Here is a 27380-nt window from a genome sequence, read left to right as displayed (position 1 = left end):
GAGAGAAACAGTAGTTAAAATACAAAACAAATTATTTGTCTCCATTATACATGGCCACAGAAAAATTTCAACTGTGAAAAATAACTGAACAAGCAAGATTTCAATTATAAAAGAAAAGCAAATCAAAGTTTTAGACAATAAAGATTGCAGAATACCATAAATGAGGAATTGAGGGAGATTAGCAACAATGTAAAGAGGAGACATACCTCTTCCTTCTGTTCATTACAGATCTTTACATACTGAGTTATGTGATTGTCGAGGTTAAGAACATTGCTCTTCAACTGTTAAAAAATAGAAATTATGATTGCGTATATATAGAGATAAAAATCAGTCATATACATGAACAAAATAGCATTATAGCCTCATTAATTCAGTTCCATGAATCCAGAATTTGTGACAATTATGATCATTTGACAATCATAATCAATTATGTTCATGTTTAAAAATCTATGACAAGGGCTTCCCTGGTGGCGCAGTGGTTGAGAGTCCGCCTGCCGATGCAGGGGACACGGGTTCGTGCCCCGGTCCGGGAGGATCCCACATGCCGCAGAGCGACTGGGTCCGTGAGCCATGGCCACAGAGCCTGCGCGTCCGGAGCCTGTGGTCAGCAACGGGAGAGGCCCCAACAGTGAGAGGCCCGCGTACCACAAAAAAAAAAAAAAAAAAAAAAATCTATGACAAGAGGATATGTTGAGCACATTAATACTGAATTTATAAAAGAAACTCCCTTACTATCTGAGAAAAGGTACTTTAAAGAACTTGCAAAATAGTCATTCACATAAAAATTACCCACTTTCTTTTCCTGGTCCTTTGACTTTTAAGATATAAAGAGATAATTTAAATTTCCACCCATTTGTAAGTTCAAGTAGTTTTTAATGAGTTCTTAATATATTTTATCCTTTTTATAAAAGTATGAGCCCCCTGGCAGCTATGGAATAGTGGAAAGAACATTAAACATGTAATCCAAATACTTGATTTTGAGGCCCTGCCCACTTTTTACTTAAAACTCTGACCATGTGATTCCTCAACTGTAAAGTACAGCTAAAAATGTCTTCCTCAATGAGTTGGTGTAAGCACTGCATGAAAAACTTGTGTGAAAGATGTTTGTATACCCAATACAGTACAACCTTTCCCAATTTATTATATAAACAATATATAAATATTTCTCTAAGGAAGATAATAACCGCTTATCTTCATTCAATGGGAATAGCAGAGGGGTAAGCCCCCTAAAAAAGCCATCATACCAGCTGAACTCTATGTCTATTCCAACCCTGAGATCCTGTGATTTTACACATACATCATGTTTGACTTATGTTTTAAAAAATTACCCCAAATTATTGGCAAAAATACCAACCTAACCAATCATTATTATATTGCTCTAGCTACACAGATTGGTTACATCAATATCATGAATGGGACAATAAATTGTTTTAAAAGAGCTATTTACTTTATAAACTGAGGCAGATATTATATCTACTTTACAGATGAAGTAACTAAGGCTTGGAGAGATTAGCAAACATGTCCAAGGTTTTCAGGTAGGAAGTGTTGGTGCTGGGTTACAGAAGAGCATCAGCCTTGGCTGTAACAAATGTGTTAAAGCCTTGACCAATCACACCAGGGTGCTGTCAAAATATCACGTACCATGATGTGAAAAAGGTTAGAAAGAAAGTCACTAAAACATCCTAGCTCCCCAAAAGACTAAATAATAGTATTTATTATATATGTAATCAAGATGCTTAATGGTTTAATTGTCCCAGTGAATGCTCAATTAATCAGATTAGTAAAGACATTTCTAGCCCTGATTCCTAATTCATTAGTAGAAGTACATCTCTAATTCATCTTTTGCTGTAAGTATAAAAAAGAAAAAAATGCACCCAGTACTCTTACAACAAAGGCAGAGTAAACACACTTACAGAAGATTTAATGTCCTTTGCACGGTTAGCATACTTAAGAGTGTTATAGGTGTCATCGTAGAACACAGAGGAAGGACTAACAGCAGCTATCATTATAGTTTGACAGTTTCCTCCAAGAGAATCCTTTAACAAGCGAGTGAGCTTACTATTTCTGTAAGGAATATGCTGATTCTTTCTCTGAAAGAACAAAAAAAGAATTCTTATGTCATTTTCCACATTCAAATGTAAACCTGCTACCATTTCACTATAAGAATTTAAGAACTGCTCAACTTTGCCCAGACTTATGATATAATTGGTGACCAAAATGATGATAAATCTTATGGAACTATTCAGTGAATATATAAAACAAATTTCCCATTAAAAGATTATATCTCTATCTGATTAAGTACGAACTTTAGTTAATCATAAAATGTGAGTATTGTTGCATTAAGTTGTGATAAGTGTACCGTATTAATGTGAGATGTTAACAACAGAGGAAACTGAGTGTGGAGTATATTTAATAAAATCTTCCTGTATTATCTTACCAACTTTCCTGTATCTAAAACTATTAAAAAACAAAATGGTTATTAAAAAAAAATCTCCATTTTTTAAAAAGAAATTAAAATACAAAAGTAATATATGCCCTAGAGAAATATACTAGAGGCATAGTAAGAATTCTGTATAGCATAGAGCTACTTCTCTCTTTAAATTACCATCTAACATGAATACAAAATAAATTATAATTATAATCTTACAGATATTTATCTGAAAGCACAACCACAGTTCTAAGAGAACTTAATTTTTCTAGGTTTTCTTTTACTTAAAAGATACAGTTCTGATTTTAAAGTAAAAAATTTTCCAACACTACCACTTCCATATAGAAACAGAGCAGTATAATGTTAAGCTAAAAACAACCTTATGCTATCCAATGTAAATCTTTCATATTACAGAAGAGAAAAATGAAGCTAAGCAAAAAGTGACATGACTTGCCTCAGGTCACATGGCTGGTAATCCAGAGTTAGAAACAGACCCTAGTCTCCCAACTCCCAGTAGTACTATGCTTTCCACCATAGCAGTCTTTCCCAAACAGTGTGGAATGTGCACAGCTGGTGCTACTTGAATTGATTTTGCATGTACAAGACATTCATTAAACACTGACTAATAAATGACTCAACAGGAGTCAATTACTAAAAATTTAGTCAGTATATGGAAAAAATACTATGAATGGCTGAAGTTTAGGAAATTAGTCTCTATACCATGCTATCTGCTTACATGTTTTGAGATTTTAACTTAGAATACAACATATATTTTGCTTCTGTAATATTCATGTGATTTCAGAAACTTGCCCTTTTAAAAAAGACTTCCCAAATCATTTTAATGTACTTTATACTTTATCAAATTGCAACATTTTGAACAGTTTAACAGTAATTTTCCTAAAGCTTCTGAGCCTGGTTTGAACTTAAATTATCATATGTTAACTTTGAAAAAAAGAAGTCATTTTTACAAATACAGAAGCTATCAAATACGCTGTGTTCCTGTAAGCACTTCTGGCATACAGTAGATGTAAACTATTTTTTAATGCCCCAGAAGCATCTAGCAAACATTATCCTATTAGGTAATTTAATTACATTTTAACTCCTCTTCCTCTTTAAGAAAAATCAACTCTCTTTAATATTTAAACCAATTTTATAGTATATATATAAAACACTAACCAGACCAGAGTTTACTTTTTCTAAAATGTGTTTTTTGTTTTCATGCCAATTCAATAATCATGCTTATTGTGCAGTGATCATTAAATGGTCATTTAAAAAAAATCAAATTCAAAATAAATGATGAGAAGGTATAATAAAATATTAACTATCAATCTGATATTCAATGCTTTACATTCAACAAATTCTGATTATAAAGCTAGAAGTTAAAAAACGAAACAAACAGGGACTTCCCTAGTGGCTCAGTGGTTAAGAATCTGCCTGCCAACACAGGGGACACGGGTTCTATCCCTGGTCTGGGAAGATCCCACATGCCGCAGAGGAACTAAGCCCGTGTGCCACAACTACTGAGCCCGCAAGCCACAACTACTGAGGCTGTGTGCCACAACTACTGAAGCCCACACGCCTAGAGCACGTGCTCCGCAACAAGAGAAGCCACTGCAGTGAGAAGCCTGCGCACCACAACGAAGAGTAGCCCCCGCTCACCGCAACTAGAGAAAGCCCGTGCACAGCAAAGACCCAACGCAGCCAAAAATAAATAAATAAAAAATAAATTTATAAAAAACAAACAAACAAAAAAACTTCATAGCTTTATTTGATATACTAGGTTCTCTGAGGTCTTTGCTCTTTATGTAAACCTTATTGTTACATTCTTGAAATTTGATTTATAATAGATCTATAAGTCAATTATATTAAATAATATCTTTCTGGGAAATATACGTATTTCAGTATTTCAAAATACTTAAATAAACATATAGTACCTACCTTTGTATCTGCTAAGGCATTGATAACATTCCCAAGAGCTAAAAGTGATCGATTAATATTTGTGCCTTCTATAAACCGGGTCCCTTTAGCACTGGTGGAACTGGCTCTTTCAGACCCTGCCAGGTCAATGAGTGACATCTTGGCAATTCGGACATTTTGATTGATACTTGCTGTTTTATCTTGTTGTCGCAAATAAATCTTTTTGAAATCACAGGAGAATAGGGAAAATGAGGATTAGATTTAACAAAATTAAAAGAGAAATACACTTTATTTTTAAAAGAGCATGAAATCAATTATTTTTATTTTAAAGACATAATGAACAAGGTATGACTTGACTGGCTGATATCCAAGAGTACCAGAAGTAATTACCAAAGTTGAGAAAATTTGAAAACGAAAAGACTTCCTATACGTGCACTAGAGGGCAAATAACTCCTGGCTTAATAGAAGGTCGAAACAACTGCCACTTGTATTCTGGTAACCCTGAAAAGCAGGGTCTAAGACATTTTGGGGAAATCTCAGTGTCCCCCAAGAGAGATAAAGATATCTCTCAAGATTACTGATAAATGAAGAGTCAGTGGTAAGAAGAGAAAAGATTAATAAAGATTATTAAAATTTTGTGGACTAGAGACTTTCCGAATGACTTGGTTTCCCCTGATTTGAATTCTTTCAACTATAACAATTTCTTTCTATTAGATGAGTTCCACAAAGCATAATCCAGAATAAAGACGTATAATGATGTGATTTTTAACAGAACTAGAAACTACAAATAATAACTACTAACCTATGCTTTAGGTTTTTCGAGAATGGTATTCCTAAAAAGCACTGTATCAACTGAATCACACACTTCCTTAAGGAATGCAACTACTTACATGGTCACTATGGTGAAATCTTCTAAAAAGTGAATCAGTATCTCCCCAATTTATTGGTTCTGTAAATCTAGATCTATAAAGAGAAAGTCTGCTCTGAATATAAGACTATCTTTTGTAAAGATTAAATATTTTCGCCAATTAAAGGAAAGAAAACCTCTAATACTACCACTTTACTATCATATTTTCACACAGGTAAAAATTTACATCTAACTTACATCATCTCAATTCTAAATATTCTTGATAGAATCTTCTCAAAGCTTCAAAGTAAAGGAAGTGCTGAGAAGTCCACAGATGAAGAGATATTTTCGTATGTGTGAAAATTACCATTCATAAATTTGGCTTCATTTATTTTAAATTCAATTTTAAGAGCTGTAGTCTAGTGACCTGTTACCTGGAAAACAGCATGAGAACGAGAAGATGTAGCATTCATATCAGTGGGATGCTGTGTCCTGTTTTTGTTTCCATTATCCAATAACTGTAAAATTTCCTCTGAGGATTTGGGCTAAAGGAGTTGAAGTAGAAGAAAAATACACAAATTAACCATTGATCTTTAAAATTTTTAATAAACCATCAACAAGCAAGAAGGCTTTTAAAGGTAAAATAAGTAAGAAAATATTTTCCATAAATTAAATCCCATTAAATATTGACTGTGTATCATTTGCTTAGTACTTTGGTGACATATGAAAAATAAAAGATAAAATCTAATCTCTCTGAGGAGATAAAATATATTAAGCAGAATAATACACTATATTAAATGTTCAAGTAGATTTTTAAAAGGACAACCCATTTGATTATTTCAAAGGGAAACAAAACAAGACTACAGATATACCCTGATTATTTTAAAATAAGTAAATGGCTAAATAACCATACTTGCTATTTGAACAAGCCAAAAAGAAGTTTATAAACATACCTGATGTAAAGTTAATCCCTGAACAACCACCCCTTTTTGGGCATCTTCCCGGACAGCAAGTGGCCCTGAATTTACTAAGAGGTCACGAATCTGTTCATTATATACCTTAAAATAAAAAAGAACTCCTTTAGCATTGATGATGAAACAATAGCGACAGCATCACACAAATATGCACACATTGCTGATTTAAGGTTATATTAGAGAAGCAGCAGCTCATTTCCATTCATCTCACCCCTTCTATCACACATTGCTATTACTTTCCTAACATCTGAGAAAATGGAAGAGTTTGATTACCAGCACTTGAACTTAAAATTTAAAGGTGGAGTCATTATACCCTCCTCCCATAATTCCCAATTTGATGACTACAGTGAAACAGAAATAGGATAGCTGGAATTGTCTTTTCCTATTTCCTGGAAATATACGGACACACGGTCTTAGGAAACTCTAGTGAATCTGAAATGTAAGTTATATGGAAGTACCATGGTTCTTACTGGAGAAGATATTTATTGTTTCATGATGTCCAAGTAATCCAAACTTTTTAGAGTTTAAAAGTTAAAGAAAACCCATACTCAAAGATAAATGATATTTATTTCATTTATCCTTCAATTACAGTAAGTTTAATGCATAATGATAATTCCATAATGGGACCCCAACCCCCCCATTTTGAATGATGAGGAAACTGAGGCCCTAAGAGTTTAAGTGACTTGTCCAAGTTCACAGTCACAAAGGTAATAGGATAGCATGAGAACAAGAAGATGTAGCATTCATATCAGAGCAGGGATCAGAGCCTGATATCCTTACTCTACTGCATGGCACTGAATACACATCTGTGTTTTAAATCTCTGGCAATTTTTTTTTTAGTAATTTCTGTAAATAACGTACAGTAATAATACAGTTGACTTGATTTTATGAATTTACTAAAGATACTAAATTTTCTACGTGCCAACAAAATGACAATTACACATATATGATAAGATTAAAAAACACATATAAAATTGTCTTTAAGAATTATTTTGTGTAAGTTATATCCTGTTCTAATAAATAGCTCACAGTGATAATTCACTGCTGGTATAATTTTCTACAATGAATGATAACCATTTTTAAATGTAATAAATTCTTAGAAGTAGTAAAATGATAATATGAAGAGATAATTTTTTGGTTCTTATTCTTCTGATAAGCAAGTCACTTTTTAAATTATTCCCCTTATCCACTTCAATCATACAAAATATATAATTAGACAATTACTCTCAAGCTGGTCTTTGCATCAAAATCACCCAGGAGCTTTTAAAATACATAGATGCCGGGGGCTTCCCTGGTGGCGCAGTGGTTGAGAGCCCGCCTGCCGATGCAGGAGACGCGGGTTCGTGCCCGCGGTCCGGGAGGATCCCACATGCCGCGGAGCGGCTGGGCCCGTGAGCCATGGCCGCTGAGCCTGCGCGTCCGGAGCCTGTGCTCCTCAACGGGAGAGGCCACAACAGTGAGAGGCCCGCGTACCGCAAAAAAACAAACAAACAAACAAAAAACATACATGCCTCAGCCACAATCCAGACTTATTAAATTAAAATGTCCAGGGGGTGAGGCCTAAGCATGTCTATTTTTTTTTTTTTTAAGCATGTCTATTTTTAAAAAGCCCTATAGCCAATTTTGGTGTACAGCCTGAGTGGAAAACCGTTAGATATTGCCTTACCATTCATAAAATGAAAGCAGATTAAAAAAAAGGAAAAACAATTAAAAACATTATAAAAATAATCAAACTTCAAACTTCTCCCAGTTATAAAAGGATCTAAGGAAGTAATGAATCCTGCCATGCTCTCTTCCTGATTAAGTTCAGAACAATTCTTTTCAATACGTAACTACAGAAAATGAGTTTTACTTCTCTTTTATCACCAAGTTCTATAGACAGACAAGAAAAGTTTTAGCAACATAATCTTGATCAATTTTTGAAATGTGAAGAAGAAACTCTCTCAGTAGAAACCAAACAATAACATGTCAACAAGAGCAGTAAAAACTAGAAATTCACTCTCTGACATCACAAATAAATAGGCAGTAAAATCAGAGATTTGTTTCTGCACTGGTTTCTAAAACACTACCTGAACACAAAGTTAGAGTGCCAGTCACTTAGTTATGATCTGTTGAATGTCAGCTATTAAGAGGTTAGGAGGCCTCAAAGAATGATGGGGTATGTCAAAAAAACACAACAGACAGCATGAAGGAGCCTCACCTAGCCAAATCTGGCACAATTTGAACATACAAAAAATGCTTAGAGAAAGGGATTATAATCTACTGAATAATGCTAAGAATCCACAAGTCTACATTGATACAGTAGAGGAAAGGGAAAGCTCTTCCTTATAGTAGACAGCCAATGAATAAATGTAGAATGATGGAATTTAAAAATCAGTATCATCTGTCATCATGATAGTAATTGATTCAGGCATGAATCATCAGTGGATGCTAAAATGAACAAATTAAAATTTGAGGGGTCAGAGGATATTTACATTGTTTCCCTACAATCTACTTATTAATTATAAAGTGTAAAGTAGTACCTTTACAGTGGAAAAACTTTGCAGACACCAGCATAATGAAACTGATCAGTTAACATAGCCAGTAATGGGACTAACTAATTACATAAGCCTCTTGATATGTTATATAAGAACTCATCATCACTTCTGTGGTGTTCCTGCCAGGGCATAACCTGAATGTAATCATGACAAATCCAAACTAAAAGTTTTACAACAGCAACATAAAATACAAAGGAAAAAAAAAAATCCAGATTAAGGGGACTAAACAGATGAATTGCAAATGAATGCAATCTGCCATCTTAGATTTTCTTTTCAATAAAGGGCATTATTAGAACAATTAGCAAAATCTCATTAAGGTCTATAGATTAGATAAAGGTGTATCATTGTTAATTTCCTGATATTGATTACTATTCAGTGGTTATTTAAGAAATTTCCTGTTTTTACAAGTCTGTAACTTAAACAGTTAAAAAAAATGCATACACACACACACACACATAGAAAGCAAAGGTAGTAAAATGTTAACATATTGGGAATCTGGATGAAGGGTATCTGGAAGCTCTTTGTACTAATCTTGCTACTTCTGTATAAGTCAGAAGTTATGGCAAAATAAAACGCTTAATAGAAAAAGAGTAAGATCCATAACAAATACCTAAGACTAGGAATTGTAAGATTTTATATATTCATAAGAAAATTTCTGCATGATAGAATAATTTGAATGTACCATGGAACTTCTTAAAAAAAGATTTCTCAATACTACTGATTAATCTAAAGAATGATATTGCCAACTTACCTCCAGATAAGAAACTGCGGTACTACATACTTTCTCTTCTTTAATCTCATCCATGGATTTGTAAAGGTCTAACATTGTTTGATACATCACTCCAGGTTCAGCAGCTGATCCTAGCATTGTGTGGGTCTTCCCAGCTCCAGTGGCACCATATGCAAGTACTGAGTTTTTATGAAAAGGGATCAAAGCTCTTTGTTATGACATATAACATTACTGTATCTACTGTCTAGTGAATACTTCCATCTGGATATCCTGAACAGTAACTTTAAATCCAACAGATCCAAATTAATTTATAGTCTTATTTTTAAATCCTGGCAATTTCATCACAAGTCTACTGTTACTTCTATATTCTCTATTGATGAATGGTAACTTCCCCCACCTAACTGCCCCCCACAAGCTCCCTTTCTTCGACAACAATCACAAATTTTAATCGATTAACAGTCTCCCTACCTATTAGTCTCAATCTTCTTTAACAAATCCCTTAGAATTTGTACAGTTGTTTTTAAGAAAACAAAATATGAATATGTTAAACCTCCTGAATTGTTCCACAGTCCCATATGAGAAAGTTCAAATTCTTCACCTAGAAATATTACTAGTGACTCTAAGGGAAGATCCCTGCATATCTCTCCAGACTATTTCTTCCTTGCTGTGCTTTGGCATACTAGATTATCTGAAGTTCTCCGCATGTGCTGCTCCTTTTTGAGTCCACTGCCTTTGTCCTGGAGAGTGCCTCTACTTAATCCAGCTGGAAAACTTCTACCTGCACTAAATATTCAGCACAAAAGTCACTTTCCTGTGCCTTCCCTAACTGTCTTAGGCCGAAGTGGCTACTCTCTCATTTGAGCCCTCAGTGTATGCTTACATCCTTTTACTTCTAGCATGTATCATACTGTATTTCTAACTGTGAGCTCCACCAAAGTGGAGGCTATGTATCCTTCCCACCTAGCGAGTGACTTGGCACAAAGCAGGTACTCAATACAAGTTTGCTGAATTCCAGATAAAAGCCATTTATAAAATTCCTTTTAAAATTTTTGTTTTAGACAAATTACTTTGTTTTCAAGACTCTATCCAGTACAACAGAACAGTGATGCATTTCTTCAAATGCAAAAAACAAAGGAAAAAACTACTCTGAATTACATATTGCAAATACCAAACATAATATTCAGTTAACGCAATAAGTCTTTGAGAATTATTTTTATAGGTTAAATCTCTCTGCTAAATTCATTAACAAACTACAAAAATACTTTTCATTTCTCTAATGATTAATGATGTTGAGCATTCTTTCATTTGTTTGTTGGCAGTCTGTATATCTTCTTCGGAGAAATGTCTATTTAGGTCTTCTGCCCATTTTTGGATTGGGTTGTTTGTTTTCTTGTTATTGAGCTGCATGAGCTGCTTATAAATTTTTATATACAATGGAATATTACTCAGCCATAAAAAGAAACGAAATTGAGCTATTTGTAATGAGGTGGATAGACCTAGAGTCTGTCATACAGAGTGAAGTAAGTCAGAAAGAGAAAGACAAATACCATATGCTAACATGTATATGTGGAATCTAAGAAGAAAAAAAAAAGGTCATGAAGAATCTAGGGGTAAGACAGGAATAAACACACAGAACTACTAGAGCATGTACTTGAGGATATGGGGAGAGGGAAGGGTAAGCTGGGACAAAGTGAGAGAGTGGCATGGACATATATACACTACCAAACGTAAAATAGATAGCTAGTGGGAAGCAGCCGCATAGCACAGGGAGATCAGCTAGGTGGTTTGTGACCACCTAGAAGGGTGGGATAGGGAGGGTGGGAGGGAGGGAGACGCAAGAGGGAAGAGATATGGGAACATATGTATATGTATAACTGATTCACTTTGTTATAAAGCAGAAACTAACACACCATTGTGGAGCAATTATACTCCAATAAAGATGTAAAAAAAAAATACTTTTCAGTAGAATGGATTAACTGATGCATGTTTCATTTTGTTCTATTTTATATAAGCTAGTAGTACATCAAGAAGTCTTAAGATAGCTGGATAATATAAAGTAAAACCAAGAAGAAACCAAAGATTCAGTATTACTTTGGTAATTACATTTGGAGTCAAGAGAAATTTTTTAAATCTCTAGAGACAATATGAAGTTTCATGAATGAGGAAAAGAATATCTGCTCAAAAATGAGAATCAAAGCAGGTCTAATCAATAAACCACATTCCATTCTTGCCTGACCTAGAGGGTAAGTCTTCTGTAATAAAAGTGAATGAGTCAGTGAAAGACAGTAAACATGTAACAGTTTTGGGGTGTCTTAAAGAAAATGCCATAAATTATGGTAACTGCAAAAATAAGGTAGTAATAATGGTGTGCACTGCCTGGTAATCATTCAATTAACTGGCATTTTGGAGATCTCTCTTTCTAGGAAATCAACATAGCCATTTTGAAAGGCAAATTATTATAGGTCTATCGAGAGCACCAAAGATGCTTTTTTGGGCTGAAGATATGCTAAAACAGCATGATACTCATGATACTCAACATGGGCTTTAAAAATTTTTACTTCAAGGTACTACAAAGAAAAAATGGTGCTATGAAGAAACTGCCAAATGTTCAGAAATGTCCCACTATTCCCCAGGGATAGGCAGTTGTATAGGTGAACATTGGGAATATTTATGAATCCAAATTGTGAGAAATCTGGCATCAATTACCAGAAGCACATGGTTTTAAAACATAAGAAATTGAAAGGATGACCATCTATAGGAACCAAAGCAAGACCCAGGAAAAGTTTCGCAAATGATATATGTTATATATGATGACTAAATTTCAAAGAAAATCTACATTTACAGTGAACTACTAAAGAATTTTTAGCAAACAAGCACCTAAAAATTGATTATATTTAGAAGAAAGGGTCAAGTAGATGTCTTAATATAAAACTGAAATCAGATGGAAACATCAAATCCCAACTGAAACAATTACCTGTGCAATTATATCCATTCAAAAAACTACGAAGAATTGGCTTAGTAGTGTGTTCAAAAACTTCCAATTGAGTTGAAGTTTCGTCAAAAACAGCATCGAATACAAATTTAAGGTCCTTATTTTGTCTCTTTGTAATATCTCGATTTATAGTTTTCTTTCCATGGAAAAAACTGATTTCTTCTTGCTTGGGATCAAAAACTAGAATATGCTTATCAACAACATGGACCACTTTATGGAATCCAGATGTCTTTTCTTTTGTGTTCTCAGGACGCACACGAACAACTACTTTCATGTGATGACACAGGTCTTCCTCAGTGACAGACATTGTTGATTATCTTGATTCCTTTGTTTATGTGAATGGTTGAATATTTCTCTGAAATTAAAAAGTATTAATATTAATTCTACTTGTATGCAAAATAACTAGCATATAGTACTTATTAAATAAAGAAAGGTGTTAATTTTGTTCCACTCATCTGGTAAATGTTACTGGAAATCCTTGGTTCAAAACCCTCCAGTGGTTATCTTATTCAGAGTTGAAGTTCTGTTAATGGCCTACATTTTTCACCTCATGTCCTATTGCTTTATTCTTCGCTCACTCTATTCCAGCTAACACACCAAGCGCCCCAATCCTGATCTTTCTGCTAGCCATTCTCTCTATCATAAAGTGCTTTCCTCAATAACTACATGACTAACTCCTTCACTTCTTTCAAGTCCTGGCTTAAATGTTGCCCCTTCTGCCCACCCTTATTAATATTGCCAACCCAATTCCTAATCGCCCTTATACTGTTCTATTTTTCCCAAAGCACTTACCACCTCCTAACAAAATAGGTAATTTTTACTTATTTAGCATGTTTGTTGTCTACTTTCTCTCTTCTAGTTAAACTATAAGCCCTTTAAGGGCATTTTTTTTTAATCTGTTTTGCTTATCAATGCTTTCCAAGCCTAAAACAGTGCCTGGCACATGGTAGATACTATAAATACTTGATGACTAAATAAATTAGTGAATGCTAAAAGGCTTTCTTTTTTTTTCTTGGTCTTAACTTTTTGATCCTAGATTATTTTCTGGATAGTTGAGATTCCTAAATTGTTGGATCTTTATTAGTTTATCCTTACTTTTCTTGTTTTTATGTGAGGTAGTCATATAGTCAGACCATACTTTTTGAACCTGCTGTCACTGATGTACCTTAAACTTACATCATTATAGAGCAGAGACTAGGATCTATATTCAGCGATTAGGATCTCTGAATACACAGTTGGGGGAATATACTATCTCTGTCACCTTCATACCTGGGCTAGCTAACTGACACATCCCTGGAACTATTTTTAACCCTATGGGTCTCTGAGATACAGGCAGAGATAAGCCTGGTTGTGTCAATTTCCACTGCCAAGAGATTTGCCGCCAAGATCACTTTTATTAAAAATAGCTCATAAGCCAAAGCTCTCCCTTCATTACCTTAATATAATTCTGAGAGATCCTTTCTTGTCCATTCCTGTGATCCAAACTAAAATAGTATCAGAGCCCTTGTGAAAAATCAAACTTAGCTTTTTGGGGAGCCCATACCTGTGATTTTATATGGTTTAGCTACAAAGTTTGAGTTGAAGTGGAAGCCCAGGGACTGACTAATATTTCAGAGATTTATCAAGTTTTTGTATGTGAGTGTCATTTAATATTTTGTATTGTGACATAATCTGATTACTTTCACTGCTGACATACTTTAGGAAATAGAAACTAGTGGGGCCATTGAAGTAATGTAGACAAGAGATGATGCTGTCAACTCAGAACAGGGTGGTGGTCAGATTTTGGATGTATGCTAAAGGTAAAGACAAAAGAATTTCCTGACAGATAGATGTGGGGAATGAGAGAAATGATTCAAGAATAACTCCAAAGTTCTTGGCCTGAGTGTTGGAAGAATAGAGTAGCCATCAACTGAGATAGAAATATCTGAGGGTAGAGCAGGTTTTGGGGGGAAGATCAGGAGTTCATTCTGGATATCTTGAATTTGAGATTTTTTTTTTTTTTTTTTCGGTACACGGGCCTCTCACTGTCGTGGCCTCTCCCGTTGAGGAGCACAGGCTCCGGACGCGCAAGCTCAGCGGCCATGGTTCACGGGCCCAGCCGCTCCAGCGGCATGTGGGATCCTCCTGGACCGCGGGCACGAACCCACGTCCCCTACATCGGCAGGCGGACTCTCAACCACTACACCACCAGGGAAGCCCGAATTTGAGAATTTTAATCAACATCGGGTGGAGATGTCAAGGCAGCTGAAAGCTAACTTACGAAAGTAAACGCTGTCCTCAGAGTCTTAATGCCATTTGAAGCTTTTCAAAGTTTTTAAAGCTTAACGTCGTATTAAGATTTAGGGGGAACTTTTAAATCAATGAGGAGAGGATGATCAATTGTGCTAAATACTGCTAATAGGTTAAGTACTTACTAAGAAGTAATCAGGGGATTTGGCAACATGGAGACAAACAAGAGCAATTTGGGGGGAATGGAATGGTAGGACAAAGGCCTGAATAGAAGAAGACTCAGATAGCAAATATAGGAAGTACTACTGCAAAAGTAAGCAAAGAAATGGTGTGGGTGGAGGGGGAAAGGGTTAAAAGAAGACATTTTGTTTGTTTCCTAAAGTGGAAGAAATAACAACAATGATAAAGCTAAAATATGTCGTAAAATCATATACTTTTGGAAAGAATTCGAATAAGGCCAAAGCAATCTAAAAGCAAAAGACACTGGACACAGCACTCCCTTTTTAGGACTCTGTTCTTCCCCAGAATTGGAACACTGAAGAGGAAAGGATGGTCATTTGGATTCTAACAGTGAGGTCCCACGTGAATTGCTACTCAGCTCTTTCTTCACCCTTGAGTTTCTGTCTAGCCAACCCCCACAGAGTACCTATACCCCACTTCTGTGACCTTGGACAAGTTACTTAGCCTCACTGAGTCTCAGGTTTCTCATTTGTATAAAACGAATAATACCTAATAGCTGTTGTGAAGGCTGAAGGAGATAACAATTATTAAGTGCATGAAGGCATTCAATAAATGCTAATTCTCTTCCTTATCTGCCCCCTTCCTGCCTCTTCTTCCCAAAGATACTGGTCCATCTTTTTAGTGTTTCCCAATGAGCTTATCACTGGCACTTTGGGTAGGACAATTCGTCCTTATTCGGAACTGTCCCAGGTATTAGAGGATGTTTAGCATTTCTGATCCCCGTCTATTAAAGGCTAGTAGAGTGTCACATTCTTTGTATTACCAAAAACTAACCTCTATACACTTTTCTAAAAGCTTTTAGAAATGTTCAACAAATGCCTTGATTTTAATGGATATACTTTTTTTTCAATGATAGATAAAATACACACAAATGAAATGGTTAAAAAAACATATATAAAACATCAGGTGATTATTTCAAAACAGATCTTAGGGGACCTCCCTGGTGATCCAGTGGTAGAATCCGCCTCCCAATGCAGGGGATGAAGGTTTGATCCCTGGCTGGGGAACTAAGATCCCACATGTCATGGGGCAACTAAGCCTGTGCGCCACAACTACTGCGCCCGTGCACCACAACTGGAGGGCCTGCGTGCCACACTACAGAGGCGACTCACTCTGGAGCCCATGTGCCACAACTAGAGAGAAGTCCACGTGCTGCAACAAAGAGCCTGTGCACCACAATGAAGGTCCCTCGTGCCACAACTAACACCCGACTCAGCCAAATAAATAAATATATAAAAAACAAAAAAACAAAACAGATCTTAGCTTGGAAGGTATCTCGTTAATTAATTAATCATTAATTCATAAAGTTAACTGTTAAAATCCCAGTTCTACTACTGTAGAACAGTGACAGTGGGTAAGTTACTTAACCCCCTTGTGGTTTAGTTTCCTCATCTGTAAAGTGGGATTAGTAATAATCCCTACCTCATGGAGTTCTTGAGAGGATTAGCACTTAGAACAATGCCTGGCACAGAGTATGCATTACAAGTGTTTGCTATTACTGCTATTATTGTTATTATTACATATAGCTTAGTGAGGAAACATTGATAAAATGAACAAATATGCAAAGTGTAACTGTGACAAGTGCTATCAGGTAAAGGTTAACTTTGCTACCTAAGACTATAATAGGAGATTGATATTCTTAGAAAGCTTCCTAGAGGAATGACTGGAACTGAGAGCTGAAGGATGGATAGTTATTAACCAGGTTAAAAAAAATTTCAGGAAAGAAAACTAGGTATGCATTCAATAAATATTATTGAGTGCCTTCTATGTGCTAGGCATTTTTCTGGGTCTTGCGATAGATAGGGTCAGAAGTGTATGGGCTTGTATTTTAGATGGGGTAGTTGTGAAAAGCTTGCCTAGTGGGGTAACTTTTTACAGAGACTGAAGTGAGGGACTGAGTAAGTAAGAGGCTCTCTGGGGTAAGAGTATTGCAGGCAGCAAGTCCAAAAGCCTGTGGTAGGAAACAGCTTGTGCAGAGGACATAACTGGCTGCATGGTGAATTTGCTTAAATCTCATTTTGTTTAACAGTTTAGTTTTAGATGATTGTAATTCTATCTAGAGCATCTAAAGAGATGCTCAGTTTAGCTTTGTTCAGTCCTGACTGCAGCTGGAGAGAAAAGGGAAAGGAGAGGGCTGTATTAAAAAGATTAAACTGGATAAAGGTGGGGCCGGATCTAGAAGATTTGAATGTCAGATTATAGAGCTCAGATTTGATTTTAAGTTAAGTGGGAATTACTGAATGTAAAAATTTGCTCAATTATGTTCAAATATACTGATGTCTTCAGGGATTAACAAGGTTGTTCCTACATTAAAACATGATGACTGCTTTCTTTTCTAACATGACCAGGTAAAAGAGATGGACATCCAGTTGATTCTGAATAAGGCACACAGAAAGGATATCCTTAACCATTTTTACTAAGAAGTGGCAAAAGAAAAGCCTAAATATTGTTACCTGTGCAATACTGTGTTGATTCAAAAATTCTTTTCAGATGACCATTCAGAAGACAGTATCACAGACTATGATCAATTTTGTCATATCTACTCTTAAGTGGTATTTGTTGATAGAATCAAAAAAGCAAGCTGGTAGGATTTCATTGGTGGGACTAAAACATTAAGGATAAACACTTCTAATGCCATTTTCATTATAACAGAAAGGTATTTGTCTAGTCTAGAGAGAGTACAGTATGAAAGAGAGTAATGAAGGGTTTTAGTGGTAATCTATAAAATGACAGGGTTAGACTATATGATATCTAAAGTCCTTTTCTAGCTCTAAATTTTATGATTATTGCATATGATTAGAAAAGTGTACCAGAAAGTGACAAAACATAACAACTAATAGGACTGTATGCTTCTACCTTTATATCCCTCCTTATCTCTTGTAGTGTACCTGGTATATAGTAAGTTCTCAAACATTTGATTAATGAATAAATTAATTAATAAGTTATAAAAAGTAGACATGGAATTCAAGAAAGCAATATATCCATTTAGAGTAGAGGTAAACATGTATACTTCTCTAAGAAAACCAACATTATCACAGTAGAGTACAATGGTTGGCAATAACAAGAAATTCCAATGAGGACCCCGAGGCATCAAAAATAGTTAAATAATGTGCCCAATTTCTTTACAAAATTAGGAAAGCGAGATCATGTTTTATGTTAATCATTGAAGATGGTTAAAACACTATCACTTAACAAGGGTAACATTCAATTTTCTGGGAGATTGACTCACATAGAAAAGCTCATTCTTCTGTTATGTTTAATGAAGAGGTGTTAAAACTAATTCTCTTCAATAGTTGCAAGTGAATATGAACCAAGTGGAACAGGCAAGTCCTTATCTTATATCTAGGTACTGTTCTCCCCAGATAAAGTTTAAGCCAATTAAGTCAAAGATTATATGAAAGTATAATAAATTTTACTTAATTCATTGATTGTATGTACTGATACCTTCTTCAAAAGCAATCAGATCATGTTATGGACCTCATCTTGTTCTCCTGCTCCAATGATTTCCCAGCATAAGAATAAAATGGAAACTCCTTACCATGTTCTGTGGGTTCTACATCTGTGGGTTCTGTGGGTTCTACCTCTCCATCCCTGTCTCCAAATGTTATCCCACCTCTCAATTATTGTTTCAGTTACACTGTCCTTAGTGTTCCTTCAACACCTCAGTCTTGTTCTGGCCTCATGGCCCCTGCACCTTCTCTTCTCTTTGCCTGGAAAGCTCTGCCTTCAGATATTTGTAAATCTTAATATCTCAGCTCATCATTCAGGTCTCTGTTCATATGTCACTTCACAGAGGCTTTCCCTATAGATTCCATTCAAAACTGTATCACCGTGCCCTTGCCTGCTTTATTTTTCTTCCTAGCATCTAGACTACTTGGAAAATATATATTATTTGGTTACATAATTATTGCTTATTTACCTTCTAAAATGTAAGCACTATGAGAGTATGGACTTCATCTGCACTCCAGAACCTAGAAGAGGGTTTGTCAAATATTTAGGATTTATTACATACTTGTTGAATAACTGAATGAAATAATGCAAAGTTTCAAGATATGTGTGCAAAAAACAAGTGCAGAATAGTGGACCTGGCATTCAAACATTTGTATTTTCAAAAGATATATACATATTTGTACATGCATGGGCTCTCTCAGGAAGAGAACAGAGGAAATTGATAATACCAGTTGCTTGATGATGGAAAAATATGAGGGTCTGGGTGACAGGCAGGCTTACTTTCTACTTTATATCCTTTTGTATTATTGGGATTTTAAACAAGTCTAGGTATTTTTATTTCAAAAACAAAGCAAAACAAAACAAGATTAAAATTTACCTTAAACACAAACTTTCATTTAGTAACAATTATGGAATACTTTCTCCTGAGCTCTTATTCTACAAATACAAATGTGCTAAGCAATTTACATACTTCTCATTTAATCCCTGTAACAATCCTATGACACAGGTATTATTATCATACCTATTTTATATAGAGAGAAACTGTAGTATAGACAGATTAAGTTAACTGGCTAAGTCACACTATTGGAAGCACAAGACGTAGAATTTGAACTCAGACTGACTGAATCTAAAGCTCAAGTATTTAATCATCACTCTCCATGATGTAAATATATAACCCCCAGAAATTTTCTGATAGAAGTTAAACTATTTGCCTACCTTTGATAGAAAACCTCAGGGCCTAGTATTGGGGCCCCTGAATGAATGTTGAAATAAAACTGAAAATTCATGATTTCTCTGTGCTTGCTGGATAACACACACAGTTACCTATTCTCAGAAAATATGCTATTAATTGAGAACTCTTGGATTAGGTAGATATGGTGATAACTAGTAATAATGAACAACGATGATCATTTGGGCACACTCTATATGCCAGGCATTATGGTAAACATTTGACATTCAACATCTCATTCAATCCTTAAAAAGATAAAGTAGACTCTATTATTGTCTCCATTTTACAAAAACAGAGACTTAGCTTTAGGCTAAGGAATCTTTCCAAGATGACAAGAGAGAGTAAGTGAGAAGCCAGAATGCCAATCCAGGTCCAAATCCAAAGTCCATGTTCTTAATAACTCTGGTCTATTGGAATCAAAACAGAAGGCTTTCAAACAATGGAACAGAAAGGTCATATAAATTTTCTTGAATGTGTGGAGTAACACAGTTATAAATGATTTCTTAAATACAAATTCAAATCTGAATTAGATTCAAATTCAATAAACATTTGTTAGGACCAGGAACTATCCTCCACTCTATCATGTATAGTCTCTATGCAACTTAAACCTCTTATTGGAAATAACTTGAGTGTTAGAGCCACTGCTTCTATTCACCTGTAAGCATCAAGGAAGAACGAAAATTTCAAGTGGGGGGAAGGGCAGCACTGACATCTGGGCTATTTTTTCCTCCTAGTTTTCAGAGTTCATAGCATAAAAGTCATTTTATTGTGTACCTTAATTGATTCAAGGTATATTTATAGTGGGACAAGATACATTTTTGAAATGAGAATTTTGTGTACTTGTAAATACTTATTTAGTAACAGAGGAGGAGACAATTACTACCGTTAAAGGCAGATAACCTTTGTGTACTGAAATAGACAATTCTTACAAAATAGTAGAAACTTAATAACAAGCAGTATCTAGCCTTTGGATCTTACATTCTCCCACAACAAAGTTCATAAATACCTCCCAAAATCCAAGGCGGTGGGGGTCACTGACTGTGGTAGAATAACACTATCAATTAAAACCTGTAGAATGCCTAACACATTCTACCCGATAATAGTTAGTAACCTAAACTATACGTTATACAGCACAATTATTCAATTCTGGTCAAATAATCTCATAGAGTAAACAGCAGTCAGCCTTGACTTCTCTGAAACTGAGTGCCTAATGAGCACTCCTCAAGGCGAACGAATCTCGCAGAAACTACGAACAGACGGTAGAACTGATTCTCAGTGCTTTAAGTCCCTTTCATTTGCAGAGCACTTTGTCAACCAGTATCTCTTCCATAGCTCATCTGATCCCCAGCAATCCCGTTAGTCAGTGCTGGCAGGTCTTATTCTGATGCTACATTTGGGGTCTGGGAAGGTTCCCAAGTGACCTTTGCCAGGTTAACGCAGAACCTCGCTGGACAAAAAGGTTACAAGCTGGTGAAACAAGGCTCCTCTTGATAGTTAAGCCCAGAGTTACATTTACATCTGTGTCTGAAACAAAACACTCTGAATTTGAAGTCCGGAAGGAACTTTACACTGTAAGGTGCCAGACAGTTAAAAGTGTTCTGCCAAAGTCTGGGAAAGGGGCCAAGATGCCCTTTAAAACTTCCGACTTCCTGAGAATTTCAGGCAGGAGATCCCTGACCTTCCTGCTGAGCAGTCGAGGTCTCCCGATCAGGCAGAGCCATATTCTAGTGGGTTCTCGAGTTCCTTCTTCCTTTCACTTTCTCCACTGGGACCCTAACCAGGCCCACCCCTGTCCTCACCCCCACCGCCCCACCTAACGCTTCCGTATTTGTCAACAAGCCCACTTGGTCCTCTATCCCTGAGGCGGCGGGACCCCTCCGCTTCCTGCGAGACGGGTCATCCGAAAAAATGTCCCCGAGACGAGAGTTTTCTTCTCTTGCCTTTAACTCACCTCAGACCCAGGAGAGGTTACGGAGACGCTTCACTTCATTGTCCGCCTCTCGGCGATTCAAATTCAGCCACGAGATTCAAACCCAAGCCTGCTTTCTCAGCGCCTCGTTTCATTGGCTGCCGTCTTCGTGACGTCATCACGCCGGACGTGGCCGTGGCGCGCTGCAGTTTGGCGCCCGGCGTCTCAGCGGCCCCTCGCAGTGGAAGCTACCTTGCTCCGTGTCACCGTGGCAACTCGCACGGCAGTTTCCGGAGGCGTTGGCCGAGGTGGGCGGGGCTAGGCCGGAGCTGCCACCTGGGATCTTCAGGCAGCCTTCTGACCGTGGGCGCGGGCTCCGGTCCCAGGGTTCTGGGTGTGAGTGAGACGGGTGCGGGCAGGGGTTGGCGGTGCTCTCTGCTAGGGGGAGAGGCGGAGCCTGTTGGGTGTGGATTAATGGGTTCTGGGTATTTGTTTTCTCCTTTTCTCTATTGAGTAGTGAGGCCTCCAAGACACAGGTCCCATAATCTGGAAGGTATAGGGACATGTTCTCTCCAACCACTTTCAGTTGGACCGAACTGGGGTCAATTCGCCTCAGTTAATTGAAAGTTCAGGACTTTGGTTTGAGGCCCCAGGCTTCATTTCTCAGGAACCCCAGACCTACTCCCTTAGTGCTGACTCTGAAACTATTTGTTGTATGGCTGTTTTTTACATTTCTTTCTAATGATGGCATTATAAAATAAATTCATTTAAATTTATTGGCTTAGTTCATTATTGGATGCAATGGGCTTTTAAGCCTGGGTTGTAGGTAGTATTTTAGAATGTACACTTTAAAAAGAAAAAAATACCTGGAAATAAATGGGAAATGTGTTCGCTAAGAGAATTCATCTTTTATTTATCAGGATATTTTTAATAGTATGATCTGAATTTTATTGTTCTTTATGTTACTATTGTTGTATCCATTCGTTCAGCAGTTATTGATTGTAGATTTTAAGGACATAATAGCACACAATTGAGTCAAAATCCCTGCGCTCTCAGAGCTTATGCTCTAGTGATTCAGCATCACCATATATACAGGATGGCACAACACCAAATGCAGAGTATTATAAGTGAAACAATGTAGGGGAAACGCTCATATTATAGACATTTATTTCCTATTGAAAATCAGAAACACTATGTATTGTATATGATACATATTATAAGATTCTTTCTGAACACTGGATAGAGCATCAATAAAGCTACTAATTGCTGGCTGTATTACATATATCTTAGCTAATGAGACAGTGATTTGTATGGTGCTGGGTTTGGTAATAAAATTGAGAAGGCTTTTAATTTTATTTCAATATGCACTCACTCTATAGTACTTTACCTTTGATGTCCTGGACATTTATTAATTTTATATATGTTATCTGGTCACTTAATTTTCAAAACAGTCCATGAGATGTAGATACTATTCATTTTACCGAAGAGAAAACTGAAGTTTTCAGAAAATCTCTAAAGGAAAATATTTCTGTTGAAGGGTACAACCCAGCGAACTCGGAATGGAGTCATTTGTTTCTGAAGTACTTTCTAGATTAAGTGATATTAAGATGCTATCTTAATGTAGTCTGAAAATAGGCATATATTACCAATTTCTTGTAAATGTGCACTGATCATTGGTGAATAAGTAGAAGTGTTTAAATTTCGTCGTTTTTGATACCCACATTGTATAAGGTGGACTAGTCTCACAGGTGTTTCCACACCTAATCTAAATGCTTATTTTACATTTAACTTTAAATTCTGCCTTACACTTGCCATTTAACAGTGTTCAGATTTTGAAGTCCATATTTTTAAGGAATTGTAGATTTACTATGCCAGCTGGCTTCTCTTTAGTTTGGCAAGACATTAAGGCGTACAACAGAAAGGACAAGAAATTGACATATTTTGTAACGAAACGAAGGGAAAAGAACCAAAACTTTCCAAACACGTAGTGCTAAGGAGACAGAAATTCCCACCTTTTGTTAGAAATTAGAGTATACTAACTGCCATGTTATTTAAAACATAGAAATTTAACATAGATTCAGAGTAAACTGAAAAGAGTGGAGAGAAAGATAAAATGGAAAGTGAAATTTGAAGTTTCATTAGACATTAAAAAAAAAAAAAGTAAAAGTGAATTTCAACCTGGTAATGCTAGGGACTTAAATCCCGCACCTCCCCCAGGAGCACCATTTGGAACCCCGAGCTCCTGGGGCCCTTTGGCAGCTGGGGCCTGGAAGCAGCGGAACCAAAGGCAGACGGTCCTCTGTTGCTGGGGCGGACGTGGGCCCAATCTGTCCGTTCTCGCAAGTTTCCCCCAGGGCTGGGACTTGTGCGGGAGGCAAATTCAGGTTCTCTGTCACCGTAGTGGTCGTCGCAGGCCCGAATTAGAGGCCAACTGAGAAATCTTCGTGCCTCAGGTGAGGAGAAGGTGGCCGAGTCCCGGGAGCTCTTTTGGAGCCCCCCCCTCACCTTTGGGGGAACTTCTAGGGGTTGCCGGATTCACCCAGCACAGAGGAAACTCGCGCCTCTGCTCTCCCGCTTCCTCTCAACACTCGTTCGTCCTGAGTTCAGAAGTTTCTAAACAGTTTCCCTTGTCAGAGTGTGATCCTTACGCAGAAGAATGGATTCTAACTTTTCCTTTAGGACCTCTTTCACTTTCTCTGTGTTCGGGTGCCAGCCTCCAGGTCGAATTTTTGGCCTTAGGAATTAAATTTCCGAAGGGTTTTCTCTGCAGGGGGAGCTGACTGCAATGACGGTAATTGGTAGCTCCGTTGAGCAAGTAGTTTTCAAAGGTATCGCTCACCTTTGTGTTCCCACATTTAAAAGAGTAACCTGGCTAATTCCGTGGTCTCAGTTTAAATTGAATTTTGCTGGCAGAGAAAAGTTAAGTGGCTTGCCTAGGAAACCACAGAGTTGGCTGTAGAGTTTAGGTTTCCTGATATCCTGCTTCTTTTCTGTGAACAGAGGGAAGTTAAACTATCTTAAATCGTCTAGGGGGGCTAGTTCTTAGTGGACTGTGGAAGTGCTCTGGGTTATCTGGTGGGATATGGGGCTGCAGAAGAGAGGGAAGGAACTCCCTTTAGAATTTGCCCCCTTCCATTTTTAGGGAGGTATTCAAAGACACAACCAAAAAGGAAGATTAATTATTGAGTCCTTTTCTCCGTGTTTACCCACATTAGTATCCAATTAGTGTATACTAAAATCTAGAGGCTTTGTACCTTGAATATATTTGAGTAAATACAAAGAAATTGAATGCAGAAGAAAATTAAGCGTTGTTGAAAGAAGCATTTTTTTTCTACCCTATTTGCTTTTTCCTGTGTGGTTCTGATTCTGATATTGGAGTTGATGGGCTTTTTATTTGTTTGTTTGCTTGTTTTTTTAAAAAAATCAAAATCTGAACATACAGTATAGATTGTTTACATATATTGGATAGGCAAAAGAATCGAATAAGTTATTGGTTGTATTGTTTAAATACTCCATATTCCACTATTTAGGGCTGTACATCGTTCTTGTGTCCTCTGTTGGGTGCCCCACGGTATACTGTATTTCCAAGTGGAGTAGAACCAAGCAATAACATATTGGCTCCTTAGAAAAAATGAATCTAATTCATGGAATACTACAAATACCTAGTCATAGTGTAATCAAAGTGTACCATTCAATTACATGAGTGTATCAAATAGAGCCAGTGGGCTGTGTTTATAGCATATAGGTTAAGAGAAAAAGTTCTGGGGATAGAATGCTGATGTTACAGTTCTAGCTTTATGGCTCTCCAGCTTTGTGACTTTTCAGCAAATTACTTTTCTGTTTTCCTCATCTGCAACATGGAAATAATAATAGTACCTACCTTTAAGAGTTGGGGTAAGGATTGAATGAGTTTGTACATGTAGTGTGCTTAGAATAGTAAGTGGTACTTAGTAAGTGCTCAATAAATGTTAGCTTTTATTTTGAAATATGTTAGAAATGCTAAGTTAGAGCATAGCTTTTATTTTGAACTATGTTAGAAATGCTAAGTTATTAGAGCATAGTTTGGCTTACTTTTGTAAACTTTCTGGAAAACATAAGGCATAATTCATAATTTGGCTAGTTTGTTATTGCTGAGCATCCAAAATCTTACTTAAAACACTCATTAAAAACTTTTTTTTGCCATATTTTTTCTGTGTCAGATTTACAACATAATTCTGTGAATTACGTCTTTGGTATCCTCAAGGTTACATCTTACTGATATTATACTGATATAATATCAAATATGTATTTTTATTTATTTTCCAGTCATTACATGTGATTGACTTTTCAACATTATTCTTCATTTTCTAATGCAAAAGGAAGGGAAGGCATATTTAATCAAGATTTATGTTTCATAAATATTTTGAGAATGTGGTTTTTGGTAGGGTCAGTGAGACAAGTAAAATTTTCTAAAGCAAGGTTAATTCTATAGAATCTGGAATTTATCCATCCATTCTTTTATATTTTTATTTTTTCCAGAAAACACGTATTAAGCGCCTAGTGTGCATCTGATTTCGTGGATATAAAGGTGTGGTTCTTACTTTTAAATAACTCATAATCCATGAGGAAGGAAAAGAGTAGTGTTAAATTGTTATTTACTTTAATAATATCAAAAATGTTGCTTGCATCCAAATGGGTAAAGAACGTAATGTTTTCAAAAGGTATTCTGTTAATACATTTCATAAATTACTTTTTTCCTCTCCATTTTAAAGAATTACAGATTACAGAATAAAATGGAGCAAGTAAGAGAAAGCGAAGGAATGTATCAGTTATTTACTTGCTTTATTGGGGGCATGGGGCAGGGAGCAGATAATTAAAATGATATGAAGTGCCAAAGTGTGTTCAGTGGAGTGTTTATAAAGTTATAGTTTAAAATGATATGTATTTCACTGATATAAGCCATGGTGAGATGATTTCGTCAGAGCATATCCATGACAAATCTGTAAGATTTTCATAGACTGATAACCTTTTCTTTTTGGTTGTACATGCATAGTCTTTTTTCAGGGACAATTTTTCAAACAAAGTTAAATTGAAAATGAAGATTTAGCATTATGAGAAAAACAATTAGAAGACCTTGAAATAAAAGACTATGTGAACCTAAAATAAAATAATGTTTTTAATCCCTTTCAGAAAAACGATGATTGATTAATCAATATTCACATCTCTGATGGTTAAAACATTAATGGTCTCAGAGCTTATCAGGCCCACATTAAAAACTGTATTTTCAGATAGTTTCTGGGGTTCTCTTGGGTTCCTCGCTTTGCATAAGGAGGGTAGTTATCTTCACTTGTCTGAGATGATGAGTTTTACATATTTTTCCTGTGTTAAATATTTCATACTAATTTGCTTTCCCCCAAGTATTATAACATTCTTTTGAAAAAAGCCAACAATCATGATATTTAAATTTTTTTTCTAGATTTGTTGATCTACAGAATGCTTCAATACCCATATTTTTGTAGAATCTATAAAAAATTTCTTTCGTGCTGGTTGGAATCTGGCATATTTAATTTGGGTGTCTGGCCAAAAAAAATACATGCTACAGCAGAAAGATATAATGAATATGAAGCCCAGGAGCAAACAGATCAAACTGGAGCTCAGGAGTTACAAGGCAGAGATTCTGAAGTGATGACTAAATTACATATTCCAGTGATGGTGGATGAAGTTGTTCGTTGTTTGGCACCACAAAAAAGGCAGGTAAGTTGGTTAGTTTTATATTTTCTAACACTTTTTAACTGAGATATGATTCACTTAATATTCACAATTTTAAGGTGTACAATTCAGTGTTTTTTAGTATATTCACGAGCTTATGCAATTATCACCACTGTCTAATGCAAGAACATTTTTATCATCTCAGTAGGAA

At 36.2% G+C, this 27380-nt stretch overlaps 2 protein-coding genes across 8 annotated transcripts in view; one reads left to right on the top strand and one right to left on the bottom strand.

Annotated features, from left to right (window-relative positions):
- The window catches only part of KIF18A (kinesin family member 18A), a 79595-nt gene extending 57968 nt beyond the window's left edge, over positions 1-21627 (bottom strand). The window contains exons 1-9 of one of the 2 annotated variants that reach the window (XM_027115130.1): positions 21524-21584; positions 18814-18865; positions 12408-12780; positions 9455-9612; positions 6146-6250; positions 5627-5737; positions 4367-4564; positions 1914-2090; positions 207-281 (exon numbers count right to left, since the gene is read on the bottom strand). In XM_027115130.1, the coding sequence (XP_026970931.1) occupies positions 207-281; positions 1914-2090; positions 4367-4564; positions 5627-5737; positions 6146-6250; positions 9455-9612; positions 12408-12732 (1149 nt within the window). In that variant the 5' untranslated portion in view covers positions 12733-12780; positions 18814-18865; positions 21524-21584. Of the gene's footprint in view, positions 1-206; positions 282-1913; positions 2091-4366; positions 4565-5626; positions 5738-6145; positions 6251-9454; positions 9613-12407; positions 12781-18813; positions 18866-21523 lie in introns of both variants that reach the window. The other variant, XM_027115129.1, reaches the window with a different exon arrangement.
- Positions 21628-21684: 57 nt separating this feature from the next.
- Positions 21685-27380, top strand: part of METTL15 (methyltransferase 15, mitochondrial 12S rRNA N4-cytidine) — a 247913-nt gene continuing 242217 nt past the window's right edge. The window contains exons 1-3 of one of the 6 annotated variants that reach the window (XM_027115134.1): positions 21685-21789; positions 26000-26048; positions 26937-27214. In XM_027115134.1, the coding sequence (XP_026970935.1) occupies positions 26954-27214 (261 nt within the window). In that variant the 5' untranslated portion in view covers positions 21685-21789; positions 26000-26048; positions 26937-26953. Of the gene's footprint in view, positions 21790-23813; positions 23935-25999; positions 26049-26936; positions 27215-27380 lie in introns of those variants that run through there. The other 5 variants (XM_027115136.1, XM_027115137.1, XM_027115131.1 and 2 more) reach the window with 5 other exon arrangements.

The sequence above is a fragment of the Aethalodelphis obliquidens genome, unplaced genomic scaffold, assembly GCF_003676395.1.
Source record: "Aethalodelphis obliquidens isolate GAN/ISIS:26980383/991018 unplaced genomic scaffold, ASM367639v1 scaffold14, whole genome shotgun sequence".
NCBI lineage: Eukaryota > Metazoa > Chordata > Mammalia > Artiodactyla > Delphinidae > Aethalodelphis > Aethalodelphis obliquidens.
This window is presented reverse-complemented; position numbering and strand designations above follow the sequence as displayed.